At 38.3% G+C, this 18,454-nt stretch overlaps 1 protein-coding gene and 1 pseudogene across 2 annotated transcripts; one reads left to right on the forward strand and one right to left on the reverse strand.

The window, feature by feature from the left end:
* Positions 1-7,883: 7,883 nt before the first annotated feature.
* LOC143544520 (small ribosomal subunit protein eS6-like) lies at positions 7,884-9,695 on the forward strand. The gene is made up of 6 exons (XM_077036610.1): positions 7,884-7,903; positions 7,987-8,051; positions 8,597-8,654; positions 8,751-8,859; positions 8,948-9,220; positions 9,313-9,695. The coding sequence occupies exons 1-6, from the start codon at positions 7,898-7,900 to the stop codon at positions 9,549-9,551; spliced, it is 750 nt and encodes a 249-aa protein (XP_076892725.1). The 5' UTR covers positions 7,884-7,897; the 3' UTR covers positions 9,552-9,695.
* Positions 9,696-16,018: 6,323 nt separating this feature from the next.
* Positions 16,019-18,106, reverse strand: LOC143544521 (ras-related protein Rab11D-like; annotated as a pseudogene). Its single transcript, XR_013137267.1, has 2 exons — positions 17,883-18,106; positions 16,019-16,454 (listed from the first exon to the last, which is right to left on the reverse strand). The product of XR_013137267.1 is annotated as a ras-related protein Rab11D-like (transcript).
* Positions 18,107-18,454: the final 348 nt, after the last annotated feature.

Genomic DNA, 18,454 nt, shown 5'->3' on the forward strand with positions numbered 1-18,454 from the left:
ATGGTGGTGGGAGGCGGTGGCGATGGGCCGGAGCCAGGAGCGATTGTTGGTGGTGGCAAGTGGTGCTAATAGTGGGTGGTGGTGGCGATGACGATGGTGGGTGGTGATGGTGATGGTGATGGCGGGAGTGATAGTTGGTGGTGAGCGGCGCTACTAGGTGGTGGTGGGTGGTGGCGGCGGAGGTGGGTGGTGGTGGTGACAGGCGGCAGAGGAGGGTGGTGGTGGCCGGTGGCGGAGGCGGTGGCGGGTGGTGGCGGGCGGAGGCGGTGGTGGGTGGTGGCGTGCGGCGGAGGCGGTGGTGGCGGGTGGTGGAGGCGGTGGTGGTGGGTGGTGAGAGGGCAATGGGTAATGGTGGTGGGAGGGTGGTGGACGTGACATGGTATGAAAGTGAGATGGAATGAAAAAAAAAACAAGGTGGTGGATGAAATGAATTTGGGGTGTTTTAGGGGGAATGGAATGTACATGGTAATGGGTTATTCCATTCCATTGACCAACCAAACACATTTTTTTCATTCCATCATAATGGTCTTATTCCATTCCGCTTCTCATTCATGCATAACAAACGCTACCAAAGAGAATGGGGTGAGGGTGGGGGAGGTATTTATTTTTAAATATATTAATGTTTTTATTAAATAAATTATAAATTTACAATAATACCCTCATGTGCCTTGCACATGAGCAGATTTAACGAGAAAAACTAGCTGGGTTAGTGTTAAAGGACGTAACGGGAGGTTGGGGTGGAAATACGGGAACGGTGGTGATGCTGAAGAATATAAGAATGGTAGCGGCGGTGGTACAGTTCAGAAGGGGGTGTAGGTGGTGGCTATGATGAGGATTCAGAAAGGAAGAAGATGGAGAGATAAAGAGAATGGGGGGAGGGGTATTTATTTTTAAATATAGTAATGTTTTTATTAAATAAATTGTAAATTTACAATAATACCCTCATGTGCCTTGCCCTGTTTTTATTTTTGTAAATTTTTAAATATAGTAATGTTTCCGCTGAAGGATTCAGAAAAATTAACTGGGTTAGTGTCAAATGACGTAATGTGAAAGGGATTCAAAAAATGAAGTATGTTTTCTACCATTTCTTTCGCTAAAGGACGACCATTGAAAAAACAATTAAACATAAAGGACTTCTTTTGTTATTTTGTAAAAAAAAAAGAAGTAAACCTTGTACAATATGTATGTAGATCTTAGAGCATTCCCAGTCTATTATCTATATTCATCTCTATAATTACATTAAAAATACTATATTTTCTCTCATTTTTAATTAAATAATATATTTTTATACTTTTATCATTATTTTTTATCTCTTCTTCACTTACAACCACTTTAAAAAACTTTATAAAATTATAGAGGTGAACAGTGTGTTTTTCCAAATTTAACCATGAACAGTAACATTTGCTCTCTCCTCTCTCACAACCTTTTTTAATCATCTCTAAAATATGAAGAACCCCTCACATAATTTAGAGAACCTACTGGAAATGCTCTTACATCATTTTAGAGACCTTGCCTTGTGACTTGACCCACAAGTCTATATTCCAAATTTTTGAATAATAATAATAATAATTAGCTATAAAATTATTGTGTACTAATATAAATAACTATTGTCACTTGTAGTCGAATATGTTTGTTACGAAAACAAACCATGCATTTATATAATCATTTGGGAGTGTTACCTAGCTAATTACAAAGGATGCATCCTTTGTGGGGGGTATGTATAACATCAATTTTTTTTCACGAATTTAATAGAGCGTATAAGATCATATATTCAAACGAGCACCTTTAATTTTTAGTGACTGAACTCATTGATACTAAAAAAATTGTAAATTCTTTTATATGCTCTTTAATTTTTGGTGACTGAACTCATTGATACTAAAAAAAATTATAAATTCTTTTATAAACCGTCTAAACTCTAAATAAAAAGGGAAAAATGTTTGATTTTTAATACAATTTTAAGAAATTCCTTCTCAACGTTTCAATTTGCAAACATTTTTTCTCAACTTATAAGCATTTTCTAATTGGGGTCTAACCCGATGAATTTTTCGGTGGTGCTGGCATGACACAAACATTTGTTATTTGATGAGGTGGCTGCTTATATGGCTCTCATCACCACCACCACCATCATTGACGTCGGCAAGGTAACATGTATAATTGTTTTTATTTTATGAAAAAAAAAATGCCGGTGAAAAAAATTTAATTTTAATATTTTGTTATTGTAATTAAATTGAACATATTTGTGATTTTCTTTTGATTTTGTTATCATTGTTTTTCTTTTTAATAAAATGGCATTAAAAAGATTTATGAATATTGTTGTATATAAAGGTTTTGGCTTTAGTTTTTATTCCCTCAAAATTCAAGCATTACATGGGTAATTTTTGCTATGCCTTATCTATGCTACATAAAATACAAATGGAAAGTGTCACGTCACAACGGACGACAGATTATACGTCTGGGCGTGAATGATGATGATTTATAGCACATGACACTAATTAAAGTTATAATATTAATTCACCGCGTTAAAACATGTCACACATTACATAACATAAAGATAACACTGTTTATTGTTTTATTAACCTAGGGAGCGGTACTACGTTTTGTACTTCAAAGTAAACATCAAACTTGTGTACCTACCTAATGTATAAATAAGACGGTTAGCTAGATGAAAACGCAATCCAACATGTCAAATGCTTGTCTAAGCATGTATGATTGAGTAACACATATGATGTGTGATCAAACCTTGTTGACTTGATTCCATAACCCGATGGCTATACTAAAAGTCGGTTCAGATCGTCCAAATTCCAAAACCAATCAAATTCGGACGGGCGTCACCCGGGTAGATTTCTTATCGTTATCGGTGGCTTGTTAAGTTACTGATTCACACTTGATTGATTAAATACTCATACAACACAACACATAGCATGAATAAACACATAACATAGATTGAATTGCATGATTGAAAGAATAACAAAACCGTGATTGTTTAATACAGATGCATGATACACCCCAAAGTGTTTAAAGTACAAAGGGGTATGATTACTCACATGGATATGGGAGCAAGAATGGCAAAGCCTAAAAGCGAGTTTGATGAATGACATGGAAAAACCACAACGGTTTATCCTAATTTATTGAATAACACAAGTATGAATATTCGAACGAAAACAAACAACTTATAGTTTTTAAGTTCATGAGCCTTTTTGGGACTTTGTTTATGATTAAAGGTATAAATGAGTTAAATATGGTAAAATGTAAAAGCAAGCTATGTCGTAAAATACTTATACAAAAGTATAAGCAAGATATGCATATGTATGTGGGTGTGTGTGTGTATGCATGCATGCATGTATGATTGGCATGGGTTCTTATTTGACATGATGAATGGTTTGAATGCAATGATCGTTGATGTATTTGAGCCATGATTTGCATGCACATCGGATACGAGCCAATGATTTGATCGACGATCTTGAGAAGATATCATATATAACGCCGGGAGGAAACTCATGCTCCGCCATTGAAGATTAACTATGTGGTCTGGCTGCTCATATTTATAGAGGAATATAACGTACGCAACAAGAAAAAACACTTCTTAGCCCAAAAGCTGTCGTCGTCCTTCTATTCCAAATTTTAGATTTTTCTTTGCTTGCTAATATAGATAATTATTGTGGTTAGTGTTGAAGAAGTTGCGAAGCGCCATTTATAGGATTGGAATTTTTGTAAGTAACTTTTCAAATTTACATGCACACACACATGCGCACGCGCGCAGACACACACACATATGTAGGGTTTGGATCAAATAAAAATGAAGTTAACGTGCTAATTGTGAAAATCAAGTAGAGTAATTATGCAATTACATAATTACTCTAACTGTATATATAATTACTCTACTTGATTCTCACAATTAGCACATTCACTTCATTTTTACGTTAACTTTCCCAATTATATATATATATATATATATATATATATATATATATATATATATGGTTAAGTTAGAATAAAAACCCATTTGAGTTGTGAAAACTCTAGAAACCCATTCTCAACCATATTTTTTTAATTAAAGATTAAATTTTGTGGACTTGTGGTCCATAATTAAAGTTAATAAAAAAATATAAAAGTTAATTTAGACTTTCTCTCTCCTGAAAACATATATAAAAATTAGTAAAAAAATAGCAAAACATTTTTTTTATGTTTTCGATATTTTGTATTAAATGTAACAACATATATTACATGTAACAAAAAAAACGATGTTACATAGGGTTTTCACAACTCAAGTGAGTTTTCATTTTATACTTTGCCTATATATATATAGAAGTTCAAGATTCAAACTTTTACCTTTTAACATAATATATCACTTACTTAAAAGCTTAAAAGCTTCAGAGCTAGTCACATAGATCAACAAGTCTATTTATGCTGATTTTATTAGGCCGATTTCACTAAAAAGTTTCTGAATATATTGGGCCGAGTTGGGTGATTTTATCCGACTATGACCGACTTTGACCAAAGACGAGTTGGCCGATTAATCGGCTTCATATGCCGATTTTTACAACTCGGTTGCCGGCTGATAATTTGTTGAAATTTGTTACAAACCATTCATTTATTTAAGTATCTAAAAGTAATACCTAGCTAACTAAAACTTGCAACTTATTATATCTTCGATTAAAGTTATATAGGTCATAAAACACAACGTTTCCTAAAATAAAAAATTTATAAATCTAGACACTAACACATGTGACCTATCAACACACATGACACACTACGTAAGGTCTAGACCGATCTAAGTTGTTTACCATTCGCTGTTTAACTTAGGAACACTAACTTTTAAGACATACACTTAACATCTCGTGTGCTTTCCTTTTTATTTAAAAGTTTCTAAGAACTAGTAGATCCTCTAAAACTTTTATCATGGTATGTGGTTATGAAGACGTGGTTTATCCATTTTTTCCAACCTTAACTTACACAATCATTAACCAAAAAAGGGTTTGGGACAGAGGTGTATATGAACCTTGATACAGGGTACCCACACAAAGAGATCAATGAATCATTAGGACATATATCCCATATTTGTTGATTATTGTATGACTACTCGGGGACGATTTAACGTTTAGCATAAATTGGGAGGGCTTATAATTGATGCAGGACTCGCTGTGGACTTGATTGACTTACATAACTTTGATTCTATATATATGTTTTAAGCTCATGAGTTCACCAACATTTTAGTTGAGGTGTTTCAGTGTGTGCTTTTCAGGAAACTTAACAATTGGGGAAGCACACGTAGTTGCACCAACAACGCCTTAGATGCCGCCTGCGAGGAATATAGGACATAGTCGAATGTGAAGACTTTGATTTGAATAATGGTGTAAATGTTAGATGTAACCCACAGATAATTTAAACAATGTCAACGCATTAAAGACAATTTAGGTCATGGTTGGCCGTTAGTCTTTCATTGTAACCAGGAGACTTAACTTAGTAATTTCATGAAATTAAAACATCCTAATTCAACTGCTATTGGTTGATATTAATTGGTCATGTCCAGCCCCTGGTATCGGGTGTGATAGACTGGTATCAGAACCAAATGTTTCAGAGAATTAGGTTTCATATCGTACCCTAGGCTAACCCTACCATAAGAAATTGATCCCTCTAAGTTTAATTCAATAGAAAATTGACATTTGCCTATGTAAACCCTACCCGAGTGGGAATGGACATAACTGATTACTTGAATATGCTTACCTGTTTAAGAGCATTCCCAATACATATCATATAATTATACTAAAATTCATTACATTTTCTCTCTTCTGTTCAATTAAATAATGTATTTTTATTTATCATTATATTTTCTCTCTCCTACACTCACAACCATTTTCAGAAAATATGACAAAGTTATATACGGTGTGAACAATAAAACCCCAAATTTAACTTTTCCACATAGCATTTTCTCTCTTCTCTACTCATAATCACTCATAACTATACCGTACAATTTACAAATCTCCCTCACATATTATTAGGGAACGGGCTGAGAATGCTCTAAGTTTATTTGCTTGCATAGATGGCCAACAACGAAAAGAGGATTACCCCTGATGCATCATTATCTCAATTATTTCTACACTTAACCCGTTGACCCTAACGATGGACCATCCACCGCCAACACCCTAGTAAGACCGTGATTACCACCATTCGAGGAGCATCGCTATCTATGAATAGGGACATAGCTACCCTACATTCCCTCATCTTCCGATATGACCCATCTTAGGAGCCGAGCGAGGCGTGATCGTCTACGTGCAGAACCCGGACATGAAGCAGGTTTCACTGAACTGACAGGGTGACTTGTGAGGACCGAATTGACCCCTAGACGCCGTGTATATAGGGGTTCGAACCGGGTATTGGTATCTCATACCTAGGCCCATTTGTAAAACCGTGTCCCATACCTGGCCCATTACCCTTCGGGTAATTACCCATAGGTATCGGGTATACCTTTTGAGATTTTCAAGTACATTTCTTTTTTTATCATTATAACTATTTTGTACATTTTATTCATACAACAATTATCACCAAATTTTAATATAATACACTCCATATATTTGTGTGACAATAAATAAATAATATCATTATAATTTTTATGTAATTATATATATATACACTTCACAACATATAAAATACAAAGGATTTTTCAGGTATACGATTCGGGTAAATGGGCATGTTTTTTTGGGTAATCGGATAGGGTATCATCTAATCCCATACCCGGCTCCTACCCGCGAAAAATTTTAAATCCTAATCCTATAACCAGCCCATACCCATTGGGTTTCGGGTATACCGGTCTCGTTTGTTTCAGGTTTCGTGTATACCCATCGAGGATGTTGGTGAGCCAACACGTCATTTGGATACGACCACCAGTTATATCATCAGTCCCATCTTACCAGCACCCGGAGTACCAGTCACGCAGGTGCTTCGGGTGAGCTAGCAATAGGAGATGGCAACGAGTTGTATCATTTCACGCGCTTTGACAACCCTTTTCGCATTGAGAGTGGCCGCACCAGTGTCTTACGATTCCTTGATGACAAGGATTCCTATTTCTAGGCTACATGGGTTTACTACACGAAGGAGCGTGGATGCATGGGCATGCACCAAGTCATAGGACTTTAGCACCAGGTCCGCAAAGTGAAGGAGTTCACAGGTAGTGCTTCGAGAAGATGTGTGGATCGATTCGTCATGCAAGAAGATGGTTCAAGAGGCAACACAACTACACCTAGATTTATTTATCAATCTTCTGTAGGCATCAAGTGTTAGCAGCCATAGCATGTAGCGTGGCTGGAATAGGATTCGACCGAGTAGATGCTGCTTTCTTAACTAGATTTTGATTTCAGGTAGACAGGATACACATTAGTAGGGATGTTTGACGGCTAATTTAGTTAACACCTCTAGCTCATCATCATCATCATCATCATCATCATCATCATCATCGTACTCAGTATATCCCACCAATAGCAAAGCTATGGTAGGGTCTGAGGAGGGTAAGATGTAGACAGCCTTACCTCTACCCCGAAGGAATAGAGAGGCTGCTTCCGGTGAGACATTCGGCTCGAAGTTAACACCTCTAGCTGTAGTGTCGAAAGTTTGCCTTGGTGTGAGCATTCTATTGTAAAAGCATGATTACTGCCTTCTTATCAAATGGTGACCTATTAAATCTTTTCATTCAATTATGGTAAATATGAGTATATATGTGCATAATTCGGACTTTAAAATAATTTCATGGGTTTGCACATAAAGAACCCAAAAGAGAGCTAGAAGCCCAGTGGGCCAAACAAACAAAAACTAAGTAGCGTATATAATAAATGGCATCAGTTTGTTCAGAAACCCTAATTCTTCTGACTCTTCAAGCAGCAGGTATCCTCGCGGCGGCCTGAAGATGAAGGTTACTAACTCAAACCCTAATTTCATTAAATTAATTGCATGAACATTTCAGTAGATTAATCGTTCAATACGTGAAATATGTAGTTCAACATTGCAAATCCAACAACTGGATGCCAGAAGAAGCTCGAAATTGACGATGACCAAAAGCTGTAAGAGCATATTATCACCGTTTGATTTTGTTCTGTATATTGTTATCTGTTATGTTTTGTTATTAGTTTGGCTTGTATATTAGGTTTGATTCGAAGCTTTAGATATATAATAGATAGATGCTCATTTCGTTAAACCTTAACTTGTTTAACTCTTTTTAATTCCTAACCCATGTCTTTGTGATTAAAAGTTTGCTGTAATAGATAGCCTAATAGAGGTTTTAAAAACTTCTGGTTATGCAAGCAATCAAACAGTTGGGGTGGTTGATTAAAATTGACACTGACATCTCTACATTAGAGTTTCTGTTCAGTTTTAACTATTAGTTTACATGTTGACATTATATGCACATTAAATAAGTTTTTTTTAATGGTATTTTGCCTTTATATTTTGTTGTAGTTTTACATTGTCACATGTTTTAAAGTTATTTTTGATCTTGGAAATGGTAATTAACTGAATATCATTTTATTAATTTGCTCTCTAACTAAGATTTTGGGGCTTAGAGATCTCAAGGAAACTAATCACTATGCGTTTCAAATAATTGGTACAGTCGGGCGTTTTTCGACAAGAGGATTTCTCAGGAAGTCAGTGGAGATGCGCTTGGAGAGGTAATGTTTGCATCATCATACTATCTTCTATAATTGTCATGTATATTTTTCGTTTTTAAAGTTATATTTGTAACTTTTTTCTTATTTTGATTACAGGAGTTCAAGGGCTATGTGTTCAAGATCATGGGAGGATGCGATAAGCAAGGTTTCCCAATGAAGCAGGGAGTGCTAACTCCAGGGCGTGTTCGTCTTTTACTTGTTCGAGGTTAGTTAGCAACAACCATTTATAATATAGGTTTCTATTTCTATATTTTGTTGTTAATTTATTAACAACGCTAGGTTTTGTTTTTTAGGTACTCCATGCTTCAGAGGTTTTGGTAGGCGTAACGGTGAACGCCGAAGAAAGTCTGTTCGCGGATGCATTGTGAGCCAAGACCTCTCAGTTTTGAACTTGGTCATTGTCAAAAAGGGTGAAAACGACCTCCCGGGGTTGACTGACGTTGAGAAACCAAGAATGAGGGGTCCCAAAAGAGCTTCAAAGATCAAGAAGCTTTTCAACCTTTCAAAGGAAGATGATGTCAGGAAGTATGTCAACACCTACAGGCGTACATTCACAAACAAAGCTGGTTAGTTCGTTTGTCTTTTTCATTCGTTCTTATCAGTGTTGGCTTGTTGGGTTGGATCAACTAACGGGTCTGTTTTGTAAATGTTATTATAGGGAAGGAAGTGAGCAAGGCACCTAAGATTCAGAGGCTGGTGACACCATTAACTTTGCAAAGGAAGAGGGCTAGAATTGCCGACAAGAAGAAGAGGATTGCAAGGGCTAAATCTGAGGCCGCAGAATACCAGAAGCTTCTTGCAACAAGGTTGAAGGAGCAGAGGGAGAGGAGAAGTGAGAGTTTGGCAAAGAAGAGGTCCAGGTTGTCTGCTGCTTCTAAACCCTCTATTGCTGCCTAAACTGTTCTGCTGGTAGTGTTATGAACTCTGTTTCAGGGTATGCTTATGCTGATGATGAGTGAGACTTTTGTTTTGATACCTTTTTGTTATAAGTTTATTTGACTGATTATCTCGTATTAAAGTTTTTGGCATTATGGTCTGCTTTATGGCTTAATGTACTGTTTCTGATGATGTGCTACATTTATTTGTTTTGAAGTCTTTTATCTAGTTTTCATCTACATGGAAGCGCCGAAGTTTTATGATTAAAATTTGCAGTATCTGAGTTTTTATAAACATATGGTTAACATTTAAGCATAAAAAAGCAATTCCATGATATTTGTAGAACAAATAATGTTGTTTTACAATTTTTGTAAGCAGTCCTTTATTGTGCTAATAAGTATAAATTTTAGTATAAAGTTGGTACTGTGTCAGTTTTGTATAAACATGCATAGATAATTTGAGCAGCCAAAAAGAGTTTTCACACATACAACAGTTGTCTACTCATTTTCAAGTATTTTGATGCTTGAGCGAACCCTAGATGGGTGTTGGGTCTAGAACCGGGTTTTTTGTGCACCTTTATAGATAGGCGTACTCAACTGTCCAAAGTCTTGTTGGTATATATAAACTACCCTAGATGAGCATACTTGAACTGGCCAGAGGCTCTTCGGATTATATAAAACTTGGCCAGTATTTAAAGTTTGTTACGATTAATTGGAATCATGGGAAATATCAAGCACTCCTTAGTCATTTCTATCTATTCAAAGCCTCTAATTCATTTTATACACCCATGGTTACATTTGCATTATCTCTATCATGAATCCTTTGTGTAGCTTAGTGTTCTTGCTATGATGATGTCCACTCATTTTTATCTCACATTGAGATTAGTTCTATTGAGGGTGGCTATCACTTTATTTGGTAGCATAGCAATTGACACTTTTATATATATATATATATTTAGCATTATCGATACTAGACGTGCACAAAAAAACCGGTTCCAGAACCTAACTGGTGGAACAGAACCGAAACCGGTTCCAGTTCCAACCCGGTTGGTACAATACCCGGTTTGGGTATTTTTGTACCCGAAAATCGTACCCGGTTCTTCTATTTGTATGTCAGTATCAGTTCCAACCCGGTTCCTACCCGGTTCTTAATTGGAACCGGTTCGGTTCGTACCTGGAAAAACCGGTTCCGACGAGTTTTTTTTGAAGGGTCAAACAAAAGTCAAACTAGCCCATATAACGACGAACATTTTATTTATTTAAAAAATAACTATTACAAACATTATTAAAACATAAACGATACTAAACATAACAACTAAAACATAAAAAACAAAGTCCGTCGTTTTAATCCGGGAATACTTATTTTTGGGTTGTAGAGCCGGACGACTCTCCCACTTCCGTTTTTTTAGCTTCCAAACTTCTTTTCTCTCGACAATACTTATTCGTATGTTTTCGTAATGTCGAGTTGGACCCTGCTTTAAGAAACTTCGAGCAATATTTGCAACGTGCCAACTCATGTGAGTCGGTCATGAGACACAAATCGTAATGAACCCAAACATCGGGGCATCTTGTTGTTTCGATCACCATAACGTCATCATTAGTTGCCATTTGTTGTCGGTTTAAGGTTAATTGTGGTTTGGAGTGTGTTTTATAGTTTTGGAAGTGGTTTAACAAGTACACAAACAAACCTTGCTATTTATAGTAAGAAAATAACCTATTTGTAGTTAAAAAACCGGTTCCAACGGTCAAAAACGGCTATATAGCCGTTGGAACCGGTTCCTAACGGCTATAATATTTAAATTTCAAAAAAAACCGGTGGAACCGGTTTTTTACGTAAAAACCGGTTCCGGTTCCAACCCTACCCGGTTCCTAAAAGTTTGCATTTTTGGGCATCGGTTCGGGTCGGGAACCGAACCGGTTCCTGACTGGAACCGGTGTCATTTTCTACCCGGTTTGAAAAAACCGGTTCCGAACCGGTTCGGGTTTTCAAGGTGAACCCGATTTGTGCACGTCTAATCGATACTGGTTTAAAAATTGAACAAATTAATCTGTGTAGGGGTATGGTACTAAACCCGGTTTTACGATCCTAAATTTATTATGTTTGGCTTATTTTATTATATGGACTAATACAATGTTATTGGGCTGAGGGGGTTTTGTGGAGGTAACCCTAATTGGGCCAGGCCCATTAGGGTATCATGATGGTGGCCATGAGACTCTCTATATAAGGAGGTCTTCACCTCCTTATCAAGAGGTCATGCTCAATAAGAGCCACCACCACTTTTTTGTGTCTGTAAACAAGAAATCCTCAGGATATCTTAGCAGTCACCTCCACACCCCTGAAAACCATTGCAGGTCTCAGGCGCAGCCGAAGAAGAAGATCAAGACGTGGTTCGTTCATCTCAAAAATCCGTGGAAACATCGTCATGAATCAGGTCAGATTCGTTTCGTGCTTCGACATTGGCGCCATCCGTGGGACGGCAACGAACTACCCTTCGATCTTCATCTTGGCTGTCAGATCTCTCCCAGGAAAAACCCAGATCTGGAAGTTTTACAGAAAAAGGCTTCAAGGCTTGTTCTATTAAAGCTCAAAAAGATCCATAGATCTAAAAGAGGCTTCCAGATCTGTGCAAAAAGAAACGGCCTGATTCGAATGATCGGGTCTCCGGATCTGTGATGGTTTTAAATCTGCTCCGGGCTTCAGATCTGCCCAGATCAGAGTTATAGATCTAGGTCTAAATTACAGACCTGGATTTTAGGTCTAAAGTTGCAGATCTGACTCTAAAATTGCAGATCCAGAAATTACCAGACTTCCGCCGCCATGTACGCGCGCCCGCGGATTCTCACTCCGCAGTCGTGCATGTGCCGCCGCGGAAACCACCATCTGGGCTTTGCGCAAGAGACCTCCGCCATGCACACGCACACACGAGTCACCACTCCATCGCCGTGCATGTGCGCATCAGGCCTCGCGCCAAACTTCAAGGTTGGGAATCCTCATAATATCCCATATGGCTACGCGCCAAACTTCAAGGTTGGGAATCCTCATAATATCCCATATGGCTACGCGCAAAACTTCAATGTTGGGAATCCTCATAATATCCCGTATGGCTACGCGCCAAGCTTAAAGGATGGGAATCCTCATAATATCCCATATGGCTACGCGCCAAGCTTAAAGGATGGGAATCCTCATAATATCCTATATGGCTACCCGCCAAACTTAAAGGATGGGAATCCTCATACCACATGCTCACGCATCACATATGCTCACGCATATCACACATGCTTACGCATCACATGCTTACACATTTCACAGTCTACGCGCACGCGCATGCAACATCTGCGCGTGGCGCATAACACAAAACCAAAGTCTACGCGCACGCGCATGCAACATCTGCGCATGGCGCGGGACATAAAGTAGCTCGTAAGCCGCCTCACGCGCAAGCTCCACTATTATTACAGCTCGTAAGCCGCCTCGCGCGTAAGCTGTTATTATTCATACAGCTCATAAGACGCTTCGCGCGCAAGCTGTTATTATTCTTATAGCTCGTAAGCCGCCTCACGCGCAAGCTTCATTATTCTTACAGCCCGTGAGTCGCCTTACGCGCAGGCTTTATTATTCATACAGCTCATAAGACGCCTCGCGCGCAAGCTGTCATTATTCTTTTAGCTCGTAAGACGCCTCGCGCGCAAGCTCTATTATTATAGCTCGTAAGCCGCTTCACGCGCAAGCTTCATTATTCTTACAGCCCGTGAGTCGCCTTACGCGCAGGCTTTATTATTCATACAGCTCATAAGACGCCTCGCGCGCAAGCTGTCATTATTCTTTTAGCTCGTAAGACGCCTCGCGCGCAAGCTCTATTATTATAGCTCGTAAGCCGCTTCACGCGCAAGCTTCATTATTTACAGCCCGTAAGTCGCCTTACGCGCAGGCTTTATTATTCATACAGCTCATAAGACGCCCCGCGCGCCAGCTTAATTATTATTCTCAAAGCTCATAAGACGCCTCTCACGCGCAGGCTTTACTATTCTCATAGCTCGTAAGGCGCCTCACGCGCAGGCTATATCATTCTCTGCTTGTAAGACGCCTCTCGCGCGCAGGCTTTATTATTCTCAGCTCGTAAGTCGCCCCTCGCGCGCAGGCTTTATTATTCTCAGCTCGTAAGTCGCCCCGCGCGCCAGCTTAATTATTATTCTCAAGCTCATAAGACGCCTCTCACGCGCAGGCTTTACTATTCTCATAGCTCGTAAGGCGCCTCACGCGCAGGCTATATCATTCTCTGCTTGTAAGACGCCTCTCGCGCGCAGGCTTTATTATTCTTAGCTCGTAAGTCGCCCCTCGCGCGCAGGCTTTATTATTCTCAGCTCGTAAGTCGCCCCGCGCGCCAGCTTAATTATTATTCTCAAAGCTCATAAGACGCCTCTCACGCGCAGGCTTTACTATTCTCATAGCTCGTAAGGCGCCTCACGCGCAGGCTATATCATTCTCTGCTCGTAAGTCGCCTCTCACGCGCATGCTTTATTATTCTTAGCTCGTAAGACGCCTCACGCGCAGGCTTTATTATGCTACAGCTCGTAAGACGCCCCTCGCGCGCAGGCTTTATTATTCTCAGCTCGTAAGTCGCCCCGCGCGCCAGCTTAATTATTATTCTCAAAGCTCATAAGACGCCTCTCACGCGCAGGCTTTACTATTCTCATAGCTCGTAAGGCGCCTCACGCGCAGGCTATATCATTCTCTGCTTGTAAGACGCCTCTCGCGCGCAGGCTTTATTATTCTTAGCTCGTAAGTCGCCTCTCGCGCGCAGGCATTATTATTCTCATAGCTCGCAAGTCGCCTCACGCGCAAGCTTCATTATTATTACAGCTCGTAAGCCGCAACTCGCGCAGGCTCTATTATTATAGCTCGTAAGCCGCCTCACGCGCAGGCTTCATTATTTTTACAGCTCGTCACCATCATGAAGAAAATCTCCCAAAACTCAAAGACAATAAAGACAAGGCCAAAGAACAGGGAAAAAACCGCCTCATAGCCTAACACACCTCATAAAGTCCAGCGCTCCACCTAGACGCTTGCGCGTCCAGGAGCAACACTGGACTTGGGGGGGCTTGTAGGGGTATGGTACTAAACATGGTTTTACGATCCTAAATTTATTATGTTTGGCTTATTTTATTATATGGACTAATACAATGTTATTGGGCTGAGGGGGTTTTGTGGAGGTAACCCTAATTGGGCCAGGCCCATTAGGGTATCATGATGGTGGCCATGAGACTCTCTATATAAGGAGGTCTTCACCTCCTTATCAAGAGGTCATGCTCAATAAGTGCCACCACCACTTTTTTGTGTCTGTAAACAAGAAATCCTCAGGATATCTTAGCAGTCACCTCCACACCCCCGAAAACCATTGCAGGTCTCAGGCGCAGCCGAAGAAGAAGATCAAGACGTGGTTCGTTCATCTCAAAAATCCGTGGAAACATCGTCATGAATCAGGTCAAATTCGTTTCGTGCTTCGACAATCTGATTATCCATATTTAAAGAAATGTTTAAAGGAAAACAAAATGAATGAAAAGAGTAATAAGGTTTTCTCAAAAGAAATTCTATTATCCTGAAGAAGTGAAACTCAGAAATGGAAGAGCTTTTATGTTTTCTGTAATGAACTCTTATCTTGTTAATACTTTGTCCATGATTAAAATTATGATATTATATTGTTAACGAGTCCAATGAGTGTCCACCCAAATTAAATTATCACAAGCCATTTCAATTTTCTAGTGGTGTTAAATACTAGTGTGGTTAACTCATTTTGACTGGTAAGTAGTAACACAACCTGAATTCAAAATTCGATATAAATAAAATTAAACTAATGAACCAAATCAGACACAATAAAACTCTTGAACAACTGAAGATAATACTATGGCCAAATTTAAAAAAAAAAAAAACTCTTTTAGTATATGTAGCACTGTTGTCTTGACTAGAATTGTTTAGACACTTGAAATGGAGCGAAGTGTTAAATTGAAGCAAGTTGACCAGTTTGAAATTTACACAATTCTGAGCTCAATTTTGACGGTTTAATAGTCGAGTTTGTGGTTTAAAACTTGAAATCGATCGTGTAAACCAAATTGACCATTAACAATATAAAAGTTTTATTTTTAGAATATTGACTGTACTTAACCAACCTTCGGCGGGTTCAGTTTTGTGATTTTGTCAACCATGGTCAACAGTTTGACCCAACTTTTTCATTAGAATATATGAAATCTTTGATTCTAAAACATAACTCTGAATATCATTCAAATAGCATCTAAAACGCCCGTCGATCAATAACATACACGAACGGTATAATTGCTTGTGTAGTGTTCTGCAATAAACCATACAACAATGGAAGAATCTGGACCAAAAATACCAGCACCACCCGGAAACAAAAGTACAAAAAGAACAAATGATCTTTAACCGCCTTTCTTCGATACAACACCTTATCTCCATAGATATATATATATAAATGACTCTTATGATCTACAACACATCTTTTCTGGAATTACTTGTGCAGGACCCGGGACAATAATTTTCTTGCCAGCCAAAGAACCCGGGTTCTCATTTTGTTCCTCCCCTGCAGTCAAACTTTTCTTGTTGACTATTCTGAAGATTTCAGTCAAAACAGTCAAGAATGCCTCTTCTACATTTGTTGACTCAAGTGCGGATGTTTCTAGAAAGAATAATCCTTCCTTCTGAGCAAACTCATTGGCGTCCTCTGTGGGAACCGCCCGCTGGTCTTCCAGATCACGTTTGTTTCCAATTAGAATGATCACTATGTTTTTGTCCGCGTGGTTACGCAACTCTTCTAGCCACCGCTGTATGTGGTCAAATGTTTGGCGTTTGGTTATGTCATAAACCAACATGGCTCCCACTGCACCCCGGTAGTATGCACTTGTCACCGCTCTGTACCTGCTCATTAACAAATTGAGATACTTATATGTATACGCATAATCAAAAACAAAAATAAATTTTGTAAGACCATAGTAACAATTTAAAAGATAGGTGATATCATAATCAATTTAAAGTGTTTACAATCTACATATAGCCTAAAGACCATAATAACACGTCTTATTGAAACTTTATTTTTAACAGGCTAAAATGAAAATGAAAAATAAGTTTTTCTTTTGTACGGTCAACAAACAATACATAAAACATAGAGATAAAAATGGCGGTGGGAAGCTGGATATAGAAAGCCCAAATTACACTCCATCAACATAGCATACACAAACAGATCAATGATCTACACTGCACCACCGCTCAATACAATACAATGAAACTAGAAAAACTTTGGCGATACTTGCTAATATTATGCAATCGAACTTGATTGCCTAAAATGTGGAAATGCTTGTAATTTCAATGTATTGGATCATTGATTCATTTGTCAATGCTATTTTGACTGACTGTACTATGAACTTCCTACTATCATTTTTTCCATTCGCCTTGGGTAATCGACAGATAACAACGAATCAAACACCACAAACGTATTTAGGGATTCTTGCATTATATATATACTCGCAAATCAAACCAAAGATCTAGATCAACACAACCGTACATTACTCGCAACAACAATGCCAAATCAATTATAAACCACGTCCAGGGGCGGACCTACATAGGTCCCATCGGGGTCCCGGGACACCAATGTTTTTTAAAAAATACTTAGAGACGGTATACTAAATTTTGTAAGGACCCCATAAAAATTAATACTTGGAACCCATACTATTAAGGCTAAACTGGTCTAGTGGAAATTCCCTTGTTTTTCTTTGAGAGGTTGCAGGTTCAAGCCTCTCCATACTCAGTTTTTGTTGTTTTTTTATATCATAGTCAATATTAGTTATTTAGTTGGGGTATTTGTGTTTTTTTTAGTTTCTCTCATATAGTCATTATCACCATCCAACATATATAATAACAACATGGGTTTTACATATTCTTTTATTAATTATCTTATGTATGTATATTATAATTAATAATTTATTTGTGTAAGAGTTAGTTTTTCATGTCTTGATTATTTATGTAAGACCATATATATATATATATATATATATATATATATATATATATAGCTTATGTTTATGTTTTTCGAGTATGAATAAAAATGAATTAAAAATGTATGTTCTATTAAGTTTCTAATCTAGATTCTTTCTACTTACTCGTTTCCAATGACACCATATTTCCGTGTTTTATTATGTTACTCGTCTCGACCCGACCCGAATAACGACCGACCTGAAAATTTTGTAAACCGAAAAAGTTGGGACCCCGTCAACAAAAAATCCTGGGTCCGCCACTGACCACGTCATATATATTATACAAACCCTAGAAACACAAGCAGTAAAATTATACCGTTCTTAACCAGCTGTGTCCCAGATCTGAGCTTTGACGGAGTTGTGTTCAATAACAAGAGTTCGAGTCTGAAACTCAACGCCGATTGTAGCTTTGGAGTCCAAACCGAAGTCGTTTCTGGCGAATCGAGCGAGTATTTGTGACTTACCGACAGCAGAGTCTCCGATTAGCACCACCTTAAACACATAGTCCATCTTCTGGCTGGGATCACTGTACGTAGCCATTGATGGATCTCGGTGAATTCAAAATTATTATTTATTTAAGAGTAAGTATCTGAAGATGTTGACATGCGGAATGGATGTCGGCTTCGCTTGTTTCTCGGCCCATTTAGATTTGCTCATCTTTCATTTTTCCTTTTAATTTTTTAATCTACTTTTTTTTTTGGGTAAAAAAACACTGCGTTACGTCAGAAACTTCTGCTAGTAAAATAACTGATAAAAGTAGTCAGTGATACGGTTTCTCGGTTGAATGCTTAAGTCAAATTCTAAAGACAGCATGAGCCTGGTTAAGACAACATAGTCTGGCCCTAGTGGGACAGCGAATCTCTCCAAATTTGGGGAAGGTGGTGGCCT

The sequence above is a fragment of the Bidens hawaiensis genome, unplaced genomic scaffold, assembly GCF_021521415.1.
Source record: "Bidens hawaiensis isolate Kalapana, Puna unplaced genomic scaffold, B.hawaiensis_p1.1 tig00013614_1, whole genome shotgun sequence".
In the NCBI taxonomy this organism is placed as follows: Eukaryota; Viridiplantae; Streptophyta; class Magnoliopsida; order Asterales; family Asteraceae; genus Bidens; species Bidens hawaiensis.

Coding starts and splice junctions, on each gene's coding strand:
- LOC143544520 (XM_077036610.1), top strand. Junction 8,655..8,750: donor GTGGAGATGCGCTTGGAGAG/GTAATGTTTGCA, acceptor TTTTGATTACAG/GAGTTCAAGGGCTATGTGTT. Junction 9,221..9,312: donor TACATTCACAAACAAAGCTG/GTTAGTTCGTTT, acceptor ATGTTATTATAG/GGAAGGAAGTGAGCAAGGCA.